Source organism: Stenella coeruleoalba, assembly GCF_951394435.1.
Source record: "Stenella coeruleoalba genome assembly, chromosome: 1".
Lineage (NCBI taxonomy): Eukaryota > Metazoa > Chordata > Mammalia > Artiodactyla > Delphinidae > Stenella > Stenella coeruleoalba.
In genome coordinates, this window is record NC_137169.1 from 129,610,456 (window position 1) to 129,634,448 (window position 23,993).

The 23,993-nt window shown below is 35.8% G+C and overlaps 1 protein-coding gene across 9 annotated transcripts in view; it reads left to right on the forward strand.

The window, feature by feature from the left end:
• Positions 1–23,993, forward strand: part of KCNT2 (potassium sodium-activated channel subfamily T member 2) — a 383,268-nt gene that overhangs the window by 295,368 nt on the left and 63,907 nt on the right. For all 9 annotated transcript variants that reach the window (XM_079945031.1, XM_079945029.1, XM_079945030.1 and 6 more), the window contains 5 exons: positions 3,811–3,960; positions 5,340–5,569; positions 12,767–12,980; positions 15,375–15,480; positions 19,374–19,546. In XM_079945031.1, coding sequence (XP_079801157.1) covers positions 3,811–3,960; positions 5,340–5,569; positions 12,767–12,980; positions 15,375–15,480; positions 19,374–19,546 — 873 coding nt within the window. The remainder of the gene's footprint in view (positions 1–3,810; positions 3,961–5,339; positions 5,570–12,766; positions 12,981–15,374; positions 15,481–19,373; positions 19,547–23,993) is intronic.

Genomic DNA, 23,993 nt, shown 5'->3' on the forward strand with positions numbered 1-23,993 from the left:
ATTAAACAAACATTTTTTGAACATTCACTGTATTCTAGAAGATGTTCTATTTACTGGAGATCCCACAGAGATCAGGATGGACAATGGACTGAGAAGTTCTGGTGCTTACATTCTGCTGCAGGATGAGTGAGAGATGGTGGCAGAAATAGACAAGTAATAAACATACAAATGAAGATTGTCAATATCACAAGGCTGTCAATTTCATCCAAATTTATTAATCATCCCAATAATCATATCAAAGGTATTCTTTTTGAAGTAAACCAGCTGATTTTAAGTTCGTATGGAAAAATGAAGAGACAAGAATAGCAAGAAAATTTTTGAAGGAGAATAATAACGAGAGGGATTATCCTGATGTATTTTGAAACAATTTTATAGCTACAATAGTCGACATAGGTAGTGTTAGGTAATGGGTAGAGGCAAATCAATTTGACCGACTAGAAAGTTGAGATCGAGGCCCATAGGCAACAGGAATTTGGTGTTTGATAGGGGAGTTATTTTAAACCAGGGTGTGAAAAGATGGACTATTCAATAAATTGAAAAACTGGGTAGCTTTTTGGAAAAAAATTGTTGATACATTCCTCATAGTAAGAGGGGAAAATATTACTTTCTGCCTAAATAAAAGTTAGTCTCAAAATGTTGGTAAGCAGGAAGGCCTTGTATAAGGCAGCCTGTAATGCTGCCTTGAAAGGTAGCAGTGAAAAATATAACAACAAAAAGCTTAAAATCCTTACTACTAGCCCTGGTTTGTGTTTTCACTTTGGTGATGCATTTTAGTTTTTATTTGTTAGAAAATATTTCAGCTATTCAAAGGTATAAGAATATTATTATGAGCATCCATGAACCTAGCATTCCAAATTTAGAAAAAATAAACATTCCACATGTTTGTGAAGCCCACATATACTATCTCTGATTTATGTGTCTTCTTCCCTAGGACCTGGTTAACTAAATGAGCCACCTAGCGCTGCTTAATCGTTTTAACATTTCGTATTTGCGATTTCCCCATGGTGCTTTATAAGCATTAGTACTTACATTTTCACTTTTATCTGTATGGATATTTATTCATTTAATTTTCATATTTCTGATGGCCATGGGCACTTAAGGTGTTTATTTTTATTTTTCTCTTCCATCAGCAGATACTTTCAGGTCCACTTGCAGAACACACCCAGGATCTCACCTGGTCCAAGCCATCATCTTCTTGCTAAATCATTGCAATAAACTCCTCACTGCTCATTGCTGCTGCTTCAGTCTATTCTCAGGACAATGACCAGAGGGATTTTTGCGAAGTATAAGTCAGAATCTTTTGCAGATTTTCCCTATAAAGGTCAAAGTAGTAAGATTTTAGAAATCCCTTCATGACCTGTCTCCCTGCCAGTTACTTCTCTGGCTTCATTTTCTCCTCCTTCCTCAACCTCAGCCAAACTGGCTTCCTTGCTTCTCCTCAGCCATACCAGGCATCCCCCTGCCTCAGGGAAGCACTTGCTGCTGCTTCTGCCAGAAACAGTCTTCTCCCCGGTGACTACCTCTCTCATCCATTTCAAGATTTTTACTTAAATGTCATTCTCTCAGCGAGGTCTTCCTCAGTCATACTATTTATACTCCAATCCACCCCTGAAAACGATTTCCCTCTCTGCTTTATTTTTCCCCCACCACTTATCACTTCCAACACATAATTTGCTGTATTGTCAGTTTTCCTCCACTAAAGGATTCAAGAAAGAAAGTACGTCTGCCCTTTTTGTCAACTGTCATCGCCTAGAAATCTAGAACTTTTCTTGCCGCCTCCCACGTGCTCAATAAATATTTCATGTAGGAATTAATAAGTGAGACTTGGACATACCCATTAGTAGTAGATGGAGTTGCTCATTTCCAACATTTCTCAAGTAATTAACATGAAGTGAAAGCAAAAAGAATTATATATTTACAATTAGCTGAATTTAGAGATTCATTAAAGATGTTTGGTAAAAAGGTGCCAGTATAAAATAGCATGGAACCAGCAAGTGATTTAAGGAAAGTCATCAGAGCTGTCCTTGTCTGACCCTGTCCTTCTCTGTTTCCTTCCAAGTTACCATATTGTGTTTCCATTTCAGCTGCTGGAATTAGATTTGTGATTCTCTTGAATAGCATTTAGTGCCCTTATGTGACAATTATTTGACCCCATGAGGCCTTTTGGATGACAAACAAACCCTGATGAATTACTGGCACCTTCTCTTACATTTTCAGCCCTTTAAACGAATTCTGTCTTTGCCAAGTACTATCTTGCCAAGTAGCAATATGTTACCTACCAAAAATAGTTTTATTTCTGTTGGCCAAAGGAAGAGTTTTCTCCACCAAGAACAATCATTCTTAGGAAGTAGTAGTTAGGTGTAGCCATATATAGTCAATAGTCAAATGTGTTTTGTTTTATTTTCCTAGTTTCAAAAATATGTTAACGTTACAGAAGAAAGGGTGAAGATTTTAAGAGCAATATTGTTCATATTGTGACTAGGAATGTTGAAAGTGGCTCCCGAATCAGCAATGAGGAAGATATAACAGCAAAATAATAATGGATGCTAACATTTACTGAAGATTACTGTGTTCCCAACATCTGCTAAATGATTTACTTGATTTACTGCATTTTCTCCAACCCAGTGAGACTGATAATGTTTTTTACAGAAGTAAAGTATCACAGAGAAGTTAAATAACTCACCCAAGATTGCAGAGTTAGGGTTCACATCAGGCAGTCAGACTCCAAGGCTCAGACTCTTAACCCTTAAACATCCTTAAGAAGGAATGAAGTGCAAGTGAAACATACCTGGAAAATATATGGGTTTTTAAAAATTTATTGACACTTTGAAAATGTTTATAAATGTTTTATAATGTTTTCAGACAAAACTCAGAGTTTAAAATATGATAAATATGACTTGTCTGCTTTAATCCATCCAGAAGCTACAGAGGTTATGATGAAATATTTTGATTTTTATAAATTCATCTCTTTTCTTCTAGAAGGTTCATTTGTTGTACTTACAGAGTTCATAAACTTTATTCACCAAAAGTAAATGGAATTTATTGTACAAAATGGGAAAAATCATTATTGTATATTCACAATAAATTTTGTCATAAGTTGAGTTTTTAATAAATTTCCAAACTCACTGAGCAGAATATTCTAGAATAAAAAGGAAACTGCACTTTCTGTGATAAACTTATATTCTTTTAAAAAATACTTCTGGTAATCTCTTTTGGAGATTCTTACTTTTATCACAAAGAAGTATCTTTTCTTAACTGATACCCAATTGGAAGAAATCCATTGCTATGATATGGATAGAAATTAAGAGTATGTTTTCTATAAAATCAAACTGATAATTTGAGATGCATGTATTCATAATTTTAAATACAAAGCGAAATCAGTTACATACAGGAGCCAAGCAGGTATCATAAAGGGGATGAAGTGGGCTGTATTACTGAGACTATAAGACAAGTATTATATATAGGTCGTGCATGACATGATATACATAAACAAAGACTAAAAATCAGATGCTATAGCTCACTGGTTCATGATCGCAATAAATGCTTTTATTAACTGGATTGTGGAAACCTTCTACTTTTTAAATATTTGCCATCTCTCAAGCTTCTATGTTGTGTTAGTTTCGAAATTTTTATAGCAACTCTTTGTAAATCGTGTCATCATTTTGAGCACCACACAGATAACTTCTTTGAACTGTGCTTGTCCATTCTTACAGTTGGAAAACTCCAGATTATGTATGACAAGGACTGTTTTTTGAACCACATTCACTGTTTGTCTCTCTCTGTGTGTATGTGTGTATGCTTTTGTTGCAGAGAAGGCCAGCAATCACCAGAACAATGGCAGAAGATGTACGGCAGATGCTCTGGGAATGAAGTGTACCACATCGTTTTGGAAGAAAGTACATTTTTTGCTGAATATGAAGGAAAGAGCTTCACCTATGCTTCTTTCCATGCACACAAAAAGTATGTTTCTGCTTCCAGAGTGGAATTAAAATATTAATCAGTCATACCTTTAAACACAGTTTTCCATAATATAACCCATATTGGTGCTCATAAGTTGCAATTATTCTTGAATTTTTGACATAATTATTGAGACATTTGAATTCTGGCCTTTGGTATGGTCTCTACGAGTTAAGATTCTTGGGTGTATCATATAACTTAGTAAGAACATTGACTTTAGTATCTTTTAATTTATCTTTAAAAATATTTTAATCCTGTAAAAATTCACATGAAAATGAATCTCCTTTATAAATCTAAATTTTAAAGTGGCGATGAAAAATTTAAACAAAGTAAAAATGACATTTATAAAAGCTAGACATTTTTTTAAAACTTGCTTTGTCCAGAAAAATAAGTTAAAAAATAAATGATAGTACCTTCCAATTCAAACATAGAACATTATTATTTTTGTTCTTTTTGAGAGAAATTCTTTACTTAAGAAATAAAAAGTATGTCTAACATGAAAATAATATATTATTAGTATTATAAAATATTAATATAACATTTTTAAGATTTGTAATAATCTAGTATATTCCAGTAATCTAATATCTAAAGTATTCTACTTTAATTCCCAACATGATTCTGTTTATATACTTTTTTATATTTAAAAAATATTTTTAAGTTTGATTTATTTGTAACACTGTAAGACATATTGAGATAAAAATATTCAGAAGGTTTTGTGTTTAGAACATAACCTGAAAAAGTATATAAGAAATTTTAAGTAACACCTGTTACATTTAGTGGTTATTATTTCTCCTAATTAAGTTGTGTACCTATTCAATGCTATTTAATTTTTTTTTCTAAATTTTTTTCTAAAATTCATGACAGAACAAAAATAAATTTAGGGACCCTAATTCTTTCTCTTGTGACCTTGAGTAAGTTTCTTCCTCTCCCCTAAGCCAATGGCTGTCAAACTTTTTTGACCAAAGTAAGAAATACTGTTTTATCTTTTTTGACCAAATTAAGGTATACATTTTATGGTAAGACCCAGTACACACACACAAAATTTACAATAAAACTCTTACCCTTACTAAATGATATGTACTCTGATATTTCTATTATCTTTTATTCCATTCTTTTTTATTAAAAAACATATATAGTCTTAATTAACTAAATTGATTTCACAACACACTAAGGACATAGTTGTTTTTTTTTTTTTTCCTCTAAAAACAAGAGCCTTGAACTTTTAGGATCTTTTCAAGCTTTCAATTGTTCTTATTTGAGGTTTTAATTTTTCTCTGCCTTATAATAGTTTAATTATTTTCTTACATATGTGAACTTTAAAAAAAAACAACTAATTGCTGAATTTAACCCTTAAACTCTTTTATTTTCTTTTTTAAATTAAGGTTTGGTGTCTGCTTGATTGGTATTAGGAGGGAGGATAATAAAAACATTTTGCTGAATCCAGGTCCTCGATATATTATGAGTGCTACAGATATATGTTTCTATATTAATATTACCAAAGAAGAGAATTCAGCATTTAAAAACCACGACCATCAGAAAAAAAGCAATGTATCAAGGTCATTTTATCATGGACCATCTAGATTACCTGTACATAGCATAATTGCCAGCATGGGTAAGTATAAATACATTTGGAAACATCATTAGTCTCTTTCTTTGAAAAGAATAATAAATATACTTTAATTTTTCTTAAAATTCCAAAGCCAAATTTAAAACATACTTGTGTGTATTACAAACTTGGTATAGCTAAGTATTACAGAACAAAATTTCTAATCTGTTAAATTGGTAAGAAATTAAGCTAATTCAAAACTTCTAACGATGATTTCATATATCTGATTAGTATATAAGCACCTGACACTTCTTTCTATATTTGTCAGTTCTCTATTCAGTTATCAGTAGTGGTTCTTTCAAATACTCTCCATTTTTCTCAAAACTCTCCTATCCATCTAATTCTCATCATAGAACTTGGCTTCTGTGACACAGAAATTAAAAAAAAAAATTCAGACAAATAAGAATTTCCTTTAAATTTTGCCACCAAACCACCTACACACCTATAAGCATTTAGTTTCTATCACAAGGAAAATGAGTTTCTTCTTTTAACTTCTAATATTTTAGTATAAATGCATTCACTTATGCCATGGACCCTTCTCCATTTCCCCCTTAGGGACTTCAGTCTTTTATTCAAACTCATTACCTAATTTTTTTTTTTTTTTCAAAATCCCTGGTTCATTCTCTCCTCCCTCCCTCTGTCTCTCTCTCTGACTTCACCTCTCTACACACACACACACACACACACACACACACTTCTGGACCTCATGTTACGACATCATTTTCACATGTAAATTCCTCTAAAGAGCTGTCTGCGGTTGACAGCTTGAAATCTTATCGTTCCCTCACGTCTCTACCAGTTTAGTCTGAAATCTGCAATCATTATATTACTGAAACTCCTCTGGCAAGGCCACCACTCTCCTCTTTGTCACTAAATCCAGTGGACATCTTCGCAGCGTGTGACAGTTCTTAAAATGCTCTAGTGCTTTTCCTCTGCATCCTGTACATTCATTTTCCCTAAAGAGTCACATCTGATCTCAGAGATTCAACTGCCCTCCATAAATTGATGCTTCCCTTACCCAAATCATTACCTTAAACCTCTCTTCACAACAATATATTCAACTGTCCGTGGGTTATTTCTAGCTGAGTGCCTACAGGAAAATCCGACGCGGCATATTCAAATTGAACTAATCTTTCCCCCCTCATTCAAAACCATTTCCACCTCCTTTATTTTTTTGCTAAAAACAAATGGGACATCATCATCCTCTGATTGGTAATGCCACAATTCTGACTTTTACGATTCCTCTCCTCTTATAGTTCATAATTCACTGAATTCTACTAAATCTGATCATTAAGTAGTCCCTAATGTCATTCATTTCTGTGTCCATTCTCAGTGCTATCAGTGTGGTCAGTCTGAACCTCCCTCATCCTTTCTCTCCACTGCAGCATCATCCCCCCAATCTTTTCTGCACGCCTCCGGCCTTGCTGCCCTACGCTGTCCTCCACCTTGCAACCAGAGTAATAATGTTTACATAATGTTATAGTCATTCTCCTGCATTAATCTTTTTAATTGCTTCCTATGAGCCATTGGAAAAAAAGTCTAAATTTTATAACATGGCTTATAATTGGATGATCAAAACCTCTTTTTTACATGAGGTAATCCCAGTTTTCCCAGGACAGTACCGGTTTATATACATTTTCCTGGTGTCGTTATTAACAGAACTCTACTTTGACTCTCAGGAATATCTTAATTTAGAAGATAAATTACACTGTCACTTAAAGTTTTTTTCTTTAATGATTCTTTCTTATATTTTTAGTCCCACATTTTACCATCCCTTCAATTGCTTTCTTAAGTCCCAATCATACTAAATTTCTTTCAGTCTTCACTAATGGTTTTTCATCATCTCTTCAATTGCTCTCCTAAGCCCCCATCATATTAATTCATTTCAATCTTCCCTAATGGTTTTTCACCAGTGGACCTTAATGCTTTGTTTCTTCGGACGGCATTTACTCCTCAGCCCCCAACTTTGCCTATGTAACTACTTCTAATCCTTTGCATCTCAGGCCCAATATCACCCCCTCTGAGGCATATTTCCTGGCCCTGCTTGGACTTTGTTAAGTAAATCTGATTGTCATTGATATAACATGATTATTTCTCTTCCATAGCAGTTCTATTCATTTCTTTCACGTATTCAAGAATTACTTATTGAGTACCTAGTGTGTGCCAGGAACTCTTATAAGTATTTGTGATTAGAGAACAAGCAGACAGAGATCCCTAGCTCCCAGAGCTAACATTCTATCATGGGGAAGACTTGCAATAAATAACATATATAAAAAAACAAAAAGTAAATTATTTAGTATGTTAGAAGGTGATGAGTAATAAGATAGAAGAGAGAAGAAAACAGAGCTAGTAAAAGTGCGTATGAATTTTGGGAGAACTGGATTTTTGAGTGGATTGTAGGCCTCATGGAAAAGGTGACATTTGAGAAAATACTTGAAGAAAATGAGGGAATTATCCCTGTGATTGCCTGAAAGAAGAACATTCCTTCAGGGATAATAGCCAGTACAAAGGCCCTAAAGTAGGAGTAGGAGCCTGACCGATGTGCTCCAGGAACAGTAAGGAGGCCCTCGTATACAATGGAATATTACTCAGCCATAAAATGGAACAAAATTGGGTCATATGTAGAGACGTGGATGGACCTAGAGAGTGTCATACAGAGTGAAGTAAGTCAGAAAGAGAAAAACAGATGTCGTATATTATCGCATACATGTGGAATCTAGAAAAATGATGCAGATGATCTTATTTGCAAAGCAGAAACAGAGACACAGACGTAGAGAACAAACATATGGATACCAAGGGGGAAGGGGGGTGGGTGGGAAGAATTGGGAGATTGGGATTGACATATATACACTATTGATACTATGTATAAAACAGATAACTAATGAGAACCTACTGTATAGCACAGGGAACTCTATTCAGTGCTCTGTGGTGACCTAAGTGGGAAGGAAGTCTAAAAACTAGGAGATATATGTATACGTACAGCTGATTCACTTTGCTGTACAGCAGAAACTAACACACATTGTAAAGCAACTATACACCAATAAAAATTAATTTGAAAACATAGAAGAGGCCTTCGTGACTCAAACATGATGATTTGATGGTAAGAGTACAGGAGATGAGAGGGAAAAGGTAAAAAGAGGTCAGATCATGTTGGGCTTTTTAAGTCAATGTAAGAGTTGTAGCTTCTACTCTGAGTGAAGTGGGAGTCACGATAAAGTTCTAAGCAGAGGAACAGCGTGATCTCACCTGTGCTGAACTCCGTTTTAACACAATCACTTTGGCTGCTGTTGAGAATAAATGCTTTAGGTCAAGGATCCAGTGTATTTTCAAGCGGCATTGGTAAAAAAGAAAAAAAAAATTCTGTGTATACTGTGAAGGTAGAGGAGCCAGAATTTGCTGCTGAATGGGAAGTGAACTGTAAGAAAAAGAGAAGTGTAAAGAACTCAAGGTTTTTCATATAAGCAGCAGGAAAAAGGGAATGGCCATCAATGAGGGTGGGGGAGTAAAGGTTTAGTGGGAGCCAGGGGAGATACAGAGTTCAGTTTGGGACACAGTGAATTTCAAATATCTGTTAGACATTGAGAGGAAGATGTCAAACAAGAGATTAGGGGCTTCCCTGGTGGCGCAGTGGTTGAGAGTCCGCCTGCCAGTGCAGGGGACGCGGGTTCGTGCCCCGGTCCGGGAGGATCCCATTTGCCGCGGAGCGGCTGGGCCCGTGAGCCATGGCCACTGAGCCTGCGCATCCGGAGCCTGTGCTCCGCAACGGGAGAGGCCACAACAGTGACAGGCCCACGTACCGCAAAAAAAAAAAAAAAAAAAAAAAAAAAGAGGTAAGAGTCTAGAGTTCAGGAGAGAGGTGTATGCTGAAAAAGTAAATTTTGGATTCCTGAGCTTATGTATTATATTTAAAGCCATGAGACTGAACAAGATCATTGAGAAAACGATTGTGGGCAGAAAAGGGATAAAGACAAAGGACCAAATCCTGCAGCACGTCAATATTAATATCAGGATGATGGGAAGAAACCAGCAAAGGAGACGAAGAAGGAGCTACTACAAGGTAGCAGGGAAACCAGATGAGTGTCCTGTCCTGGGTCCCAAATGAATCAAGTGTATGCAGAGGGTGGAGTCACCAGCCATGTCTGATGCTGCTAGTAGGTCAAATAACATGAGAACTGAGAACTGGCCATTGAATTTAGCAAAACAGTGTTCTTTGCCTCGATAACAGCCCTTTCAATGACGTGGTAGTGGAGAATGCCAGGTCAGAGGGGTTTATGACAGAATGGCAGAAGACAATGTAGAGAAACTAGGTCTAGATGACTCTGAAAAAGTTGTGCTGAAAAAGAGTGCAAAGAAAAGACTTGGTGGCAATGGTAGATGTGCAAGAAAGTGAGAAGGGCAAGTTAATCAGGAGTATAGGTAAGAGAATGAGTACAGTGATGGACCATGGAACTTAACTTAGGTAAGGAAGTGAAAAGACATCTGTTGGTTGAAGGAGACTGAAAATCTAGTGAATTGAATAGATTATAGTTCCAGTGGGAATCAAAAAGGAGGGAGCTGGCAAGAGAAGAGGTGACAATAAGTATCAAAGAATGAGATGCCAGAAATAGAGCTTATGTGTAATCAATAGTAATTATAAAATCTAGGGTATGACCGTGAAAGTGAATGGCTAAGGAATGATGGGAGAAAAGGCCATTAGTGGAGTATAATCTATAAAAAAAACATGGAATCACTATGTGTACACCTGAAACTAATATAAAACTAATATAATGTTGTTAGCAGTACTTCAATTAAAAAAAAAACAACACTATGTGGGATGACAGACACAGGACTGAACAAAGAAAATAGTGAAAGATACTGGGTACAGAGCTGGTGTATTATAGGGGCTGAAAGGAAAATGGTCTGAAAGAGGCACTGAGAACATTGAGGGTATCTCCCCACTTCTAAAACACAGACATCTCTTTAGGTGTTGCAGCCTTCAGAACTGCAGGGAAAGATATCGGAGAAGAGCCAGGTTTTGTTAGGGGAAGGAAAGAAGAGCTCTTTTCTGTAACTGTGACTGCTTTCTAAAATTGTGTCTTCCCTCTGCTAAATTCTGACTTTCTCTTGGTCATATCCTCCAAGCCCAGCTTGGTGCCAGATATCAGTGTTGGCAGAATTCTCAGGGAGAGACCACATTTCCTGTGTTGGTCAGGAAGATGGTGAAGAGGTAACTGGAGGTGATGTGGAGACATATTTGGGAGGGGGTGGAATTCAGAGAACATGGTTCCTTAGGAAGCAGGTGGGGACTTATCCCCACCGCAAGAGTAGGGCTTAGTTTTACATAAATGGAGGTATGTCTGTTTCATTCCAAACGTAAATGAGGGGGAAAAAAAATGTCTGGTGAAACTCTCATGTTCATTTGCTTGAAGAAGTTGAAGGATTTCTTCTGCCGTAACTTCTCTTTTCTCTCTGAATTAGACGACGTGGTCATCTGCAGGGGATAAACGTCATAAATACGGATTTGGATTAATAGTATTAAGATGCAAATCATATCATATGGCTTTATTTCGATAAATCAACCTTATAAAATTTCATGTTTGATCAGATCCAGTCACCTGATTAGTGGAAAAGTCAATCTCAGTTTTTCTAAGATCCCCATCTCACCTCTAAGATAGATTGAATTATAAATTAATCCTTATTTATGGTGCTAAAACAGTGGCCAAGTGTACAGCTTCTGATGCCAACCGCCTTTGTCTCTGCTCAGATACTGGAATTGCTGACTGCTGGTCATCACGTCCTTTCCTCGGGCACAGCAGCTCTAGACATATTCTTACAGGCCCCTCGCAGGAGTCTTCCCTGTTGACTGTAGACACACCAGCCCACCCCTCCCTCTAATCTGAGTGTTGTGTATAGTATATGAAGAGGTACTAGCCTCTAAAACCTGACCTCCCACATTTCAATGTTGAGGAATACCCAGATATTCTCCCCAGTCTCTTGTTTCTATCAACTTTCACACTCAGAAACATTGAGATGCCAAAACCCATGAGTTTTTTCCCCCCCTTTACAAACTCAGGCTGTTATAGTGAAGAAGGTGGCAAGGTCAGACAGAAGTCTGAAGGAAGTGGAGAGTGTTTTAATAGTTGCTTCGAAGAATGAGACGAAATGAGGACTAAGGGCTTTCAGAAGGATGACCGGCTATCCATAAAAGCATACATGAAGTGAGTTATTGTAAAATATGGAGGCAGTCATCCGTTAGATTGGATTATTTCTACCAGAAGGGGAGAGACATCCACTTTCCATATACTGATGTTTAGACTAGTTTTTAAATGTTAATTTAAAATCTCAAAGGAAGTTGTTTCTTCCGCTTACTATTCCTTGAGTATCCCAAGAATTCAAAAGCCTTAAGCTATTTGGATTCGCTCTTCTTATTGCCCCAAGGTATTTCCGTGGCTCCTGTGCTCATGATTTTCTTTTAGGTCAAAAAAATCAAATGTCATGATTTCAGAGTAGCCCTTGTCATCGCCTAGTGAAAAGCTCATCCCTCCTCCCGCTTCCCATCCCCACTATTCCGTATCACATAATTCTGTTTTATTTTCTGCATGGTATTTAGCGTTATCAGGAATTACTTTTTTCACTTCTCTGTCCACCTGATTATCTTAAAGATAAATCCGTATGTGTAGAAACCTTGTCTGCCTTGTTCCTTGCATATCTCTAGTGCCTAGACTAGTGCTTGCCACACAGAGTACTTAATAAATATTTGCTGAATAAACATAAACATTAATGGTTCTAATGTAAAAAAGCGGTTATAAATCAGTAAGAGAAAGATAAAAAAATGGGGGAAAAAGATATAATGAGAAACCCACAAAATGCAAATGGCCTAAATTTTTTTCATTAATTTTAAATAAATATAAATGGAAACAAGGTATTTTTTTAACTGAAATTTCTAAGTATTTCAGGATTTCACAAATCTTATGTTTCATACTATAGAGCTGGTTGCAGCAAATACACTTTTGCACAAATACAGAAATTTTTTTATCCATGCGGGCAAAAATACCCATATTAAAAAGAAATAAATAACCTTTGAGATTAAAGGATAAACAGTATATCATATATTTCCTAGTTATTCTGGCTGTATTTCATCTCACTTTGATCATTAAATGATTGACAGGTCCTATAGGTTAGGTGGCAAATGCTTTGATGGATTTTCATGTCTCATTGTTCCAGGTACTGTGGCCATAGACTTGCAAGACACAAGCTGTAGGTCAGCAAGTGGCCCTACCCTGTCTCTTCCTTCAGAAGGAAACAAAGAAGTCAGAAGACCCAGCATTGCTCCCGTTTTAGAGGTTGCAGATACGTCATCACTTCAAACTTGCGATCTTCTAAGTGATCAATCAGAAGATGAAACTACACCAGATGAAGAAATGTCCTCAAATGTGGAGTATGTTTGTAAGATTTACTGGGATTTGTGCTTGCCATGAAAAACTAATATCCTTCCTTTCTGGACATCCTAGAATCAATCCTACATGCTTCTACCAAAACACCCTTCCTATTAGCCAGTATCTCTCTTGATGATAAAGTAACCTAAGTCCTCAAATTTCTGGCTTCAACAGCTATTGACAGCCTCATTTTTCTCTATATTATCCTTTATCCTTAAAGAAAAAAATAGGTAAATCAGCATTTCCATGATATAACCTATATCATATTTTACATATTTTTCTTTAAGGATACAGTTTGTATTTTCATAATTATATGATTTTGTTGAATTATAATGTACCTTCTACCTCTAATTTATTTTTTCACTTCCATATTGAAGTTCAATCAATTATTCAATGACATGTAATGCAGCTTCTTCCATTAAGCTTCTCTTATTTCAGCATTCAGCAATCATTTTTATTCAGGATACATCAATAATATTTTGAATGAATGAATAAAGGAAGTACTAGTTCTCTTTACTAAGATTCCATAACAGATAGTATCAATGTTTAAGCTATTAATCACATTTTAGCCTACAGTAGAGTTTGTTTACTTGTCGTATATTATGTTGGCATTTCTTTTTTTTTTTTTGCGGTACACAGGCCTCTCACTGTTGTGGCCTCCCCCGTTGCGGAGCACAGGCTCCGGACGCGCAGGCTCAGCGGCCATGGCTCACGGGCCCAGCCGCTCCGCGGCATGTGGGATCTTCCCGGACGGGGGCACGAACCCGTGTCCCCTGCATCGGCAGGTGGACTCTCAACCACTGCGCCACCAGTGAAGCCCTGTTGGCATTTCATGAGGAAAGCACAGTGTTCAACAGTCTTGACAGTGGAGTCTGAAGGAATTTGTGTCCCATGGCAGTTCTACCTTATACTGGTTGTGTGCCAGTGACTTTGATTAAATCTTCTGACCCACGATGCTTTATCTGTAAATAGTGTTCATATGAAGATTAATTGAGGTAATAGAGTAATGTGCTTAGGACAATGGTTTGTGCAGAGTAAGCATTCAATGAGTATTAAATGCTATTTGGTGTAGTATTGGTCGTAGTGGCAAAGGTAACATCATTCAAACACTTCTAATATTTTTCATATAATAGAAGTTCAATCAATGTTGAACTGAACTAAAATGAACTGAAATATAATTGAAACTTAGAAAAATCCTTCTGTTATTCCTTCACACTTTTAAATATTTATTACAAGAAACTTACACATACCCACAGAAGACAAGTCCACTCTCCAAGAAATTAATAATACTCAAATAGATTTATGAAATATTTGACAGGAAGAAGAAGAGATTGGACCACCAGTATATTTCTAGAAATGGTGTTGTGTGGTGTGATACAAATTCTTTCTTTACATGTACTGAAAAAACTGAGGTGGAATTTTTTTTTATATCTAGAAAAATGAAAAAGATGTCGAAGTAATAGTGGGAGACTATCAACTTCTAAATTTGCAAAGTGTTCTCCATTTTACCGTCCTAGCTAATGATGTCTGGAATAACTAGATTTGAAATTTCTTGGTTTGAAAGATAAATTTTCTTTATCAAAAAAGAGCTTTCATATTGGATAAAATAACTTTGCCTCTACTAAATTCTCTTTTATTTCTTAATTTTCATTTGTGCTGCTACTTTTTGATAGTTTCATTTTGAAAATTTTACAACCATAATGTGACTATATTTATAAAGTCAGCAAATAAACTGAGCATCTTTGATAATATGTAAGCGTGATTCCAGCAAAAACTCTGGCTTTTGTGTGGGTCTGATGGAATAATTTACTCAGTCTAAAATGATTTACTCTTTTTTGGTTATGCATCCATGACTGATGAATAGTGATAGAGTGAATCATAATAATGCATTTTGCTTTAATGTATTTTGTAAAGATTAACATTACTATTTTCTAAAATGTGTCTAAATCTTTTAAACTGAGGATTGGCAAACTTTTTCTGGAAAGAACCAGCTAGTAAATATTTCCAGCTTTATGGACCATGTGGTCTTTGCCCCAACTACTCAACTCTGTTTCTGAAGTGTGAAAGCTTCATAAAATGAGTGAGCATGACAGTGTTCTGACAAAACTCACTTCTGGACACTGAAGTTTAAATTTCATATAATTTCACGAGCTGAAATATTATTCTTCTTTTGACTTGTTTTTCCAACCATTTAAAAATATTAAAACTACTTTAGTTCACAAAACCATGTGATGAGCCAGATTAGGTCCATGGGCCCTGTTCTAAACTATGTCCATATCAAAATAAAGAATTACTGCATCTAACTTTATCAAAGTAGAGGAACATGGCTATAACTTGATTGTCTGACTTTGCCTGCCTTAATTCAAGACAATTCAGTATTTCCTATTGTTTTACAGATATGCTAAAGGCTACCCACCTTACTCTCCATATATAGGAAGTTCACCCACTTTTTGTCATCTCCTTCATGAAAAAGTGCCATTTTGCTGCTTAAGACTAGACAAGGTAAGCACTTACTGCTGTTATTTTCTGTAAAACTAAAATGATGGCATTGTGTAATTACATGTATTTAAATAATTTTGTATAGTCATTTGACTGAAATATGTTAAAAGAATATTATCTTTCAAATGTAAATGTAATACATAAAGTGGTGAATTTTACTTTCTTAACTGCACTAAAGGTTACCCAAGTGCTTTACCCTCTACTAATGTAGCCAATGAGTTGGTCAGTCATTGTTTCAAAGAGAAAAACAAAGATGCCAGAGCCTCAAACCAGAGTCTCCCCAGATCATTTTGGCCAGATGCGCTCTATTTATTTTACTAGACATTTTTGCCTCAAATCTCAAAGTGGAATCGCTTGACATGGTGAAATTAGCTAGTCATAATTCATTATTGAATTATTAGACTGGAAGTGTCTTGCTTAATGTCCCCTTTCTTAAAGATTTTATAGTAGTTCTTGGTTCCTGCCTTGATATTCAGGAGAAACCATCCGAAACAGAAAGATTCCAAGAAAACAGGAATCTTTCTCTTTCACAGTATGGCCATTGGACATGACCTGGGTAAGAATTTGTTTTCATGATGAGTCAGAGAGCAGATAAAGAGAAGACTCTCAAACCCCCAATCTCTCAGAAATTAAAACGTGCCACTAATTCTAACCAGGAACTTCTTCTTTTATTCTATATTTTGGAGTTAGCTGGAGTTAAAATCCCAGCTCTCTGCTTCCAGGCTCAGCCAGTTGGGCAAATAACATTATCAGTAAACTTCAGTTTCCATATCTCCAAAATGCTTGTAATTTTAATATGAACCTTATAGGGTTCTTGTGAAGATGATATAAATTCGTGCATGGAGAAAGCTTTTCACAGTGCCAGGAACGTAATAAATGTATAGGCACTTAATACATTTTGTTAATATTTTTACTACTATTAGTTTTTCCATGTGATAAACATTATGAATCTTGGCTGTAGCTGTCACTCTTGAAGAAGATTAGCAGATCATTAGAAAATTTCTGCCTCTATCTTCCTAAAGATTTTTTGTGAACCCTTACCCCTGCTCCCAGATGTTCATCTGGGTCCATTAAGGTGGACAGTTCCATCTCTCGATGCCTTATTTTTTGTCAGTCCTTGTTTTGCTTTCCTGCTTCACAGCATTTCTAGCACTGGCTCGCTCTGCATCTTTGGTAACCTTGATGCATCTTAAGCTTCAGAGCCCTTCTCCTGTATTGGCCCCTTCCAAGAACCTGTGACTGATTTTTTATGTATGACTTTTGTGTTTTTTTCCTTAAAGAGGATTTCCAAAATAATATCATGTTCTCTGAGCCTTTTATTTAAAATGCCACATCTGGTGGCATTTTACTTTTTAACACACAAAGATGAAAGTAATGTTGGGAAACCAAAGAGTCAAAATGATTCCACAGATTCCCAAGAAGGGAACCTGATACAGGAAAAGTTAAGCTTTCAGAGATGAGGCTTGCTGGAGGAGAAACAGTCTTTTAAAGCCAAAAGACAAGTTGTCTCTTCACCAAAGTAAAAAAGCGATGTTTCCGAGTATTGTTGATTGGCCGATAACATCTGGGGTTATCCATTCTTTAGGTGGCGTTAGTCTGGCTGGCGGTGGTGGTCTGCTCTGTAAATGAGTGCCCATTTTGCGATTAGCAGATGGGGTTATGCAGCCAATCCTACTGTGTCCATGAAGTCTGTGAGCAGGTATTTTGTTGCCCAGTCCGTTTTGCATTAGTATCAGCAGGCTCCTTTTGGTCAAGGTTTATCAATACTAAATTCCCTGTTTTGTCCTTGTTCTATTTCTTTTTTTTTCTTACTAGTTGAGCTACTTCTAAATCTTCTAAATTAGTTCTTTTACCTCATTTGATCTCATAAAAATGAAGTTCTTAATAATCTCAGCCTCAGCCTGTCATCCTCTCCTTCCACAATCTCTTTGTAAGTGACCTAATTTCATGTGGCTTCAGATCCTGTCTATAGTAGTAATTCTCCAATCATACTTCCAGTGAAGACTGCCTGTCCTTCTCCTTTACCACTCCCCATTTCTCCATTCTTTCTTATGCCTTAATCCTTCCTGCTGGATTGATCTTCCTACTTCCATGATTAGAAATCTACTTTTAGAAATTCTACTAATGAGGTCCTGTTAGTGGTAAACTCTTTGAATTTCACTTTCCCTAGATGTGTCCTTATTTTGTCCTCCTTCTTGAAGAATAGTTTTGCTGGGTGTCCAATTCCAGGCTCTGAATTTTCTTTTTCTTTTAGCCTGTTAGGATTCTATTTACTACTTTCTGTGCTCCACACTGCTGATGAGAGGTCGGCCATCGTTCTAATTTGTGTTTCTGGTAGTTAAAGCTCTCTTTTCTCTCTGGCTGCTTTTAAGATCTTCTTCTTGTCTTGGCTGTTCTGCACTATGACAGTGTGTATGACACTGGATTTCTCTTTATTTATTTGGATTAGGATTCATTGGGTTTCCAGAACCTGAGGATTTGGATATTTCATTAATTCTAGAAAATCCTCAGTCAATATTTATGTGAATAGTGCTTCTTGCTGATTCTTGCATCTCTTTTTCAGGTATTCTTTTTAAATGTGTATTAGACATTCTCACACTATCTTCCAAGTATCTTAATTTTTCCATACTACTTTCTCTTTTCTTTCTGTATTCTGAGTAATTACTTCAACTCAATCATGCAGTTGATCCCTTCAGATGCATCAAATGGGCAATTTAAATCATCTTTTGAGCTTCTGTTTTTAATTGTTATATTTTTAGTTCCAGAATAGAGTATATGCAATTTCTTTAAACATCTAAGTGAATATTTTAAATACCCTCTTGTTCTTTGCTCTTGCTTTGAATGTTCTCTTTTATTTCTTTAAACATAGTAAACACGCTCATTTTCTATTCTGAATCTTATAACAGTGAAATCTGTAATCTTTGTGATTCTAATTCTGGTGTTTATTGCTTCTGCTGACTCAAAGTACCTTGTTCCCAACAATGTTCTGTAACTTTTTATTAAAGAATGAAGGCAGAGAACATTCCAGAGTTGATGATGAATCCACAGAGAATCAACAAATCTCAACCCAAATAAAAAGAAACCCTCATAAAGACGTATAAAGATTAAAAACCCAGAACACTAAAGCAATTATCCAGGCAGATAATTTTGTGTAAAAGCATCTTGATTTAATAATGCTAAGTCCAGTAAATTCTAGCTCCCTAGGAGGTAGCAAAATATCCTCAGGAAACACATTTTGGTAATTTGTTGTTATTATTGTTAACATTAGTATTTTACATTTCAGTATTTGCATCGTTATCTTGCCAGCTCAGGTATACATTTAGACAATTAGGGTTTTTTTCTTTTAATTTTTGTTTTTTAACCAAAAAAAAAAAATCCCTTTCGATATTGATATCCATCCTTTTGTTATTCCATACTTGGAATGTTCCAAGGTTATTTAATTTTAATATTACTCTATTTCTGGAAATAAAGTCAGAGGCAGATGATTTATTTTTTTCCAGCTTTATTGAGGTATGATTGAGAAATACAAATTGTCTATATTTGAGGTATATAACATGATGCTTTGATATACATACACCTTGTGACGATTCCTTAATATTGATACCCAGACGTCATCTGGCAGCAAGTTTCAGTTTGCAGTGGAACATGTGTACACTGTGTTGCTGCCTTTTCCTTCCCCAGATCAAGCTGCATACCTGCAGTTCATTTGTCTCGTCCATGCACACCTTCAGGCTGGAGAACTTGGCATAGAAAAATGTAACTATTTTCAAATTTGTTAGAAAACAAAGGATTTACTAGGTTAGATTAATTTCACATTTCCAGATCTTCTAAATATTTTTACCCAATATTAGTGGAGTATAAAAATGGCCTTTCTTTGTATAATTTTTCTTCTCTAGAGTTGCCAGCATAACTACTATGAGGACGCAAAAGCCTATGGATTCAAAAATAAGCTAATTATAGTTGCAGCTGAAACAGCTGGAAATGGATTGTATAATTTTATTGTTCCTCTCAGGGCATATTATAGACCAAAGAAAGAACTTAATCCCGTAATACTGCTATTGGATAACCCGTAAGTATATTTTTAAATGCACAAACAAGACAAAAATTTGTTAATATTTTATCAAAAATAATTTAATTTACTTAGAATATTTTAAATCAGATACATTATGGCACATGATTCATTGAGAGATATATTCTGTGCTGTGGTAGAAAACAACCATTGTATATGATTGTGTTTCACAAGTACAACTTAAAACGTCACTGGAGTACTCTGAGCCTTTTATTTAAAACTATTTTTGCAAGTGGTCATTGCTCTCTACCAGTGGGAAACATGCCACTGAAATAATTATAGTTATTTTCATTAAATTAATCAACGAGCCTAGAAAATCTCTGCCAAAACTGGACAATTTCATTGTCTTTGTGAAGAACCATTAATTATCAGAGGAGCATATTAATGATCTATTTTATATCATACCATTACACATCATCATAAGTTCCTATGATTCTTCCACTGTTAAAACATATATTCTGTAACATAACATAAATAGTTTGTGCTTTACAATGTTCATTTCTTTTGAAAATGTTTGATTGATATACTCTTGTGAAATAAGACTACTTAAACATTTCAAAATCCTTATATGAATGTAAATATACATCACTAAATGCTGTGGTCAAATCCATTGTATACTAAAATTGCAATATTTCTCTCTCTGACTCAGATTAGTAGCAGATGGTCCTTAAATCAATACCATGTTTTAGAATCCTCCAACTCTCCTCTTAAACTCTAAAGTGATGCAGATTTCAGGGTAAACCAAATGAGGCCAAAATCTTCTGCCTTGTCTCTGCTTTTAAAATTTATCAAAAGAATTTTTTCAAAACAGAGGTATCTCCCCAATATATTGTAACTTCATGACATTATTTATTCTGAATATATGAATATCAAGATACTGATTGATGCATCTTGTTTTAGAGTCAGTATCTCAATGGTAATCAACTCTAAAACTTGAGCACACCTCCAGAGGTTTCAGTTGAAGAATTTTCAGGTCTGATGACTCAATGACTTCTTTGATACCACTTTAGCATCCAAGGAAAGGTGAGATAAATTTAGGGCAGGTGTAGGGGAACAAAAACTTGGACCCAATGTCAGAAGAAATAAAAGCTTAATAAAACAAACCTTAGGAGAATAAAAATTGAACTACTGGATGGCTAGGGTGATAGAGTATGGTGGCAAAGCACCTCCAAGGCCTTGGGATATATCTCTTATTCTGGAAGTTTTCTGGTAGGAGGCTCTAAGAAACTGGCGAAGATCTGGCACATAAGAGATGCTCATCAACTATGTGAATTCAGAAGTGTCCAATTTTGGCTCTTTTTGCTTATGGTGTAATGTGTCCACTGCCTTAAAGATAAATTTAAGACAGGGGTATTTACAAGTTGATTGACTTAGAGCATTTCCATCTCGGCTGGCTTGGATCAAAGTGGATCAACTCAGGCCCCAGAATACAGAGAAGCAGATAGGAAGAGGCTTAGAAAGAAAGAAGTGGCACTGTGCCTACAGCAGCCCTGTGATAAAGCAAAGGGGAAAAACTATCCTTTCACCTTATTTATATTATTTCAAGGTATAATTTCTTGTCCTGATGTGTAAATCTCCTAATTGGGTTCTTGGACCCGATTTCAATGTGTATGTGTGTGTCAGAGGGTTTCTCCACACCTCCAGCAAGCAATGTGCAGGACACCAGCTCAGTTCTGGGGGAATTCAACTCACTTCTGACACCGTGTACCCAGAAATAGCATTGGATTCCACAGGTTGAAAGTTCAGTCTTACAAAACTGTCCTACTCCCACTTCAGAAGCCAATCACAAGCCAGGTTATCACCCCATAACTGATCAGCTATAGATTGGAAATTTCAGTGACCCCCTCCTTGGACTTCAGATGCCAGTTGCATGTCTAGATTGTTACCTGTACTTCTGACTGAATGGCTGTAGATCGGGGGTTCCTACAACCACCTACTCAAGGTCAAGTTATTTGCTAGAGCAGCTCACAGAATTCAGAGAAACATTTTACTTACGAGATTGCCACCTTATTATAAAAGCATATAACTTGGGAACAACTGGATGGAAGAGATGCACAGGGCAAGGTATGGGGAAAGAGCATGGAGCTTCCATGCCCTCTATGTGGCCACCACTATCACCAAATCTCTACCTGTTCACCAGCACAGAAGTTCTCCAGACTCCATCCTTTTGGGTTTTTAATAGAGGCTTCATTACATAGGCACGATTGATTAAATCATTGGCCATTGGTGATTGAACTCAATCTCCTGCCCCTCCCCCTTCCTCAAAAATCACGGGGTGGGACTGAAGTTCCAACCTTCTATTCAGGTTGGAACTTCAGTTTCCCTGGCAAACAGCCTCATCCTTAGGTACTTTCCAAACGGCACCTCATTAATTTAAACCCAGTGTTCCTGGAAAGGGGCTTGTTATGAAGAACAAGACACCCATTTCACCTTTTTTGGCTCTGAAGTGATTTCAGGAACTAGGATTAGAGACCAAATATTATGACAAAAGATGCTCCCATTGCTGTTATCACTCAGGAAATTGCAAGGGTTTTGGGAGCTGTGAGCTAGAAAATGTGGTGAAGACCAAATATATGTGAGAAATCTGAATGTGAATACCAAATAGACATTCCTTATAAAACACAATAAAAGATTCAGTCTTGCCAAATTTGGGAGTGGAGTTTACTCCATGAAGTGGAGGTGGGCTCCACTCCTTTTCCATATCCAGTCTTGCTAAGTAATCTTATCTCAGAGTCACTAATCCCCCTTTCTCCCCCTTATTATTCCAATGAACAGGTGGCAGGAGCTAGGATTTCTTAACCTGTGTACCTGGTGTAGACTTTGGAATTGCCATAACTAAATCAGCCTCTTTCTGTTTGGTTTTGAATTAACAGGTTACCAAACTGCCCAGTTACTGAATGATTGATTGATTGGTTTGTATGTTAGAATTATAAAAATCAAGTGGTTATTTCTAGAGTCTTAATTCCTGAATCTGATCTATCACAGAAAAATCTGAAGACTCTGTTTCTCTTAGTTACTGGCAAACTGGTCAGTATTTCAATATAAATACAGATGTAGCTTTTATCAGAGAATATTTTATCTGAATAATACCATAGTGACTATTTAATAAAATTAATATTCTTTGCCACCACCCTCTGCTTATTATAGTAATAATTGTTGAGCATTTACTACATGGCAATCATCATAGTAGATACCTAACCTTTATTTCACATTGTATTTCCATAAAAAATATATCCATGTCATATAGTGATGATTTATCCTCAGAAAGATGTACCAAGCAGCTTAAGATCTCAAAGCTTGCAAATTACAATGATAACATTTAAAGAATTCAGTCTGTGTGACTTGATTACACCACTGCCTCTTATTTCATAGAAAGGAAAAAACAGGCCAAAGAAGTTAAATGATTTTTTCCAAGGTCAATTCTAGAATTAGAACCTTCTCTGCAATTCATAGTTCATTGATCTTTCAACTATGTGACCTTACTTTACTTACAGGTTTTTGATATATGCAAAAATACATTGTTTGTCAATTGTTTTTAGAAACAAGAATATTTTAACTTTAGAATATTTTGCATTAAATTTTTTCTTTGCTTTCCTAAGGACTTACAGTTTGGAATCTAGCTATTCACATGATGTTGTTTGTTAAATGATTTTAATGGGGTTTGACTTTTTTTCAAAGCGTTGAGATGAAAGCTCGGGCTATAAAATTTATCAGCTTCCTGTGCATTTCCCGAAAGCAGTATCTAACATTTTTATTTGTTGTTCTCTGTTCTTTGATTGAGAATGAGGAAGCAAAAACTAAACACCAGTAAATAACGTTCCAGGAAATTTTATGCAATCCTCCTCTTTTTTTTTTAAACAATGAGATACTTGTTTCTCTGCTGTGGCTAGTATTTTTCAGTCTATCCTATAGTATTACAAAGAAATATGATGTTTTCTTTAAAATATTTCTGGGTTATAAGAATTTGCACACTAATAATTGTACACACTTCTACAATTATTAGCTTAGTGGGGTGTGACTTTATTTTAAATGCACATGAGCATTGCTGAAAATAATATCAATACATGGCTACTTAGGAATTCCATTTAGTTGAAGACCAATTTATTCAATATACCAGAAACAAATAACAGATGCCACAAATATGGGATTTAAAAATGTAAATTAAATTTATGATATTCACATACATAATATGTCAAAATAAGTCTTCGCAATGTTTCCAGATAGAAAGCCTTCTCCATTTCATATGGTAATTACATAAAACCCGGGTACATTGGAAAACATCTTCCACTTGGTACTGGTTCATTAGAGCTGGTCTCAGTTCTGATTGACTGGCCATCTGTTCTCTTTGGCCTGTTGTTGGGCCACACTGATTTTAAATATTTTGATTACCATCTCACCCTTAAAGATCGTCTAGTCATCTCCTGATAACCATTTCATATGAGACATG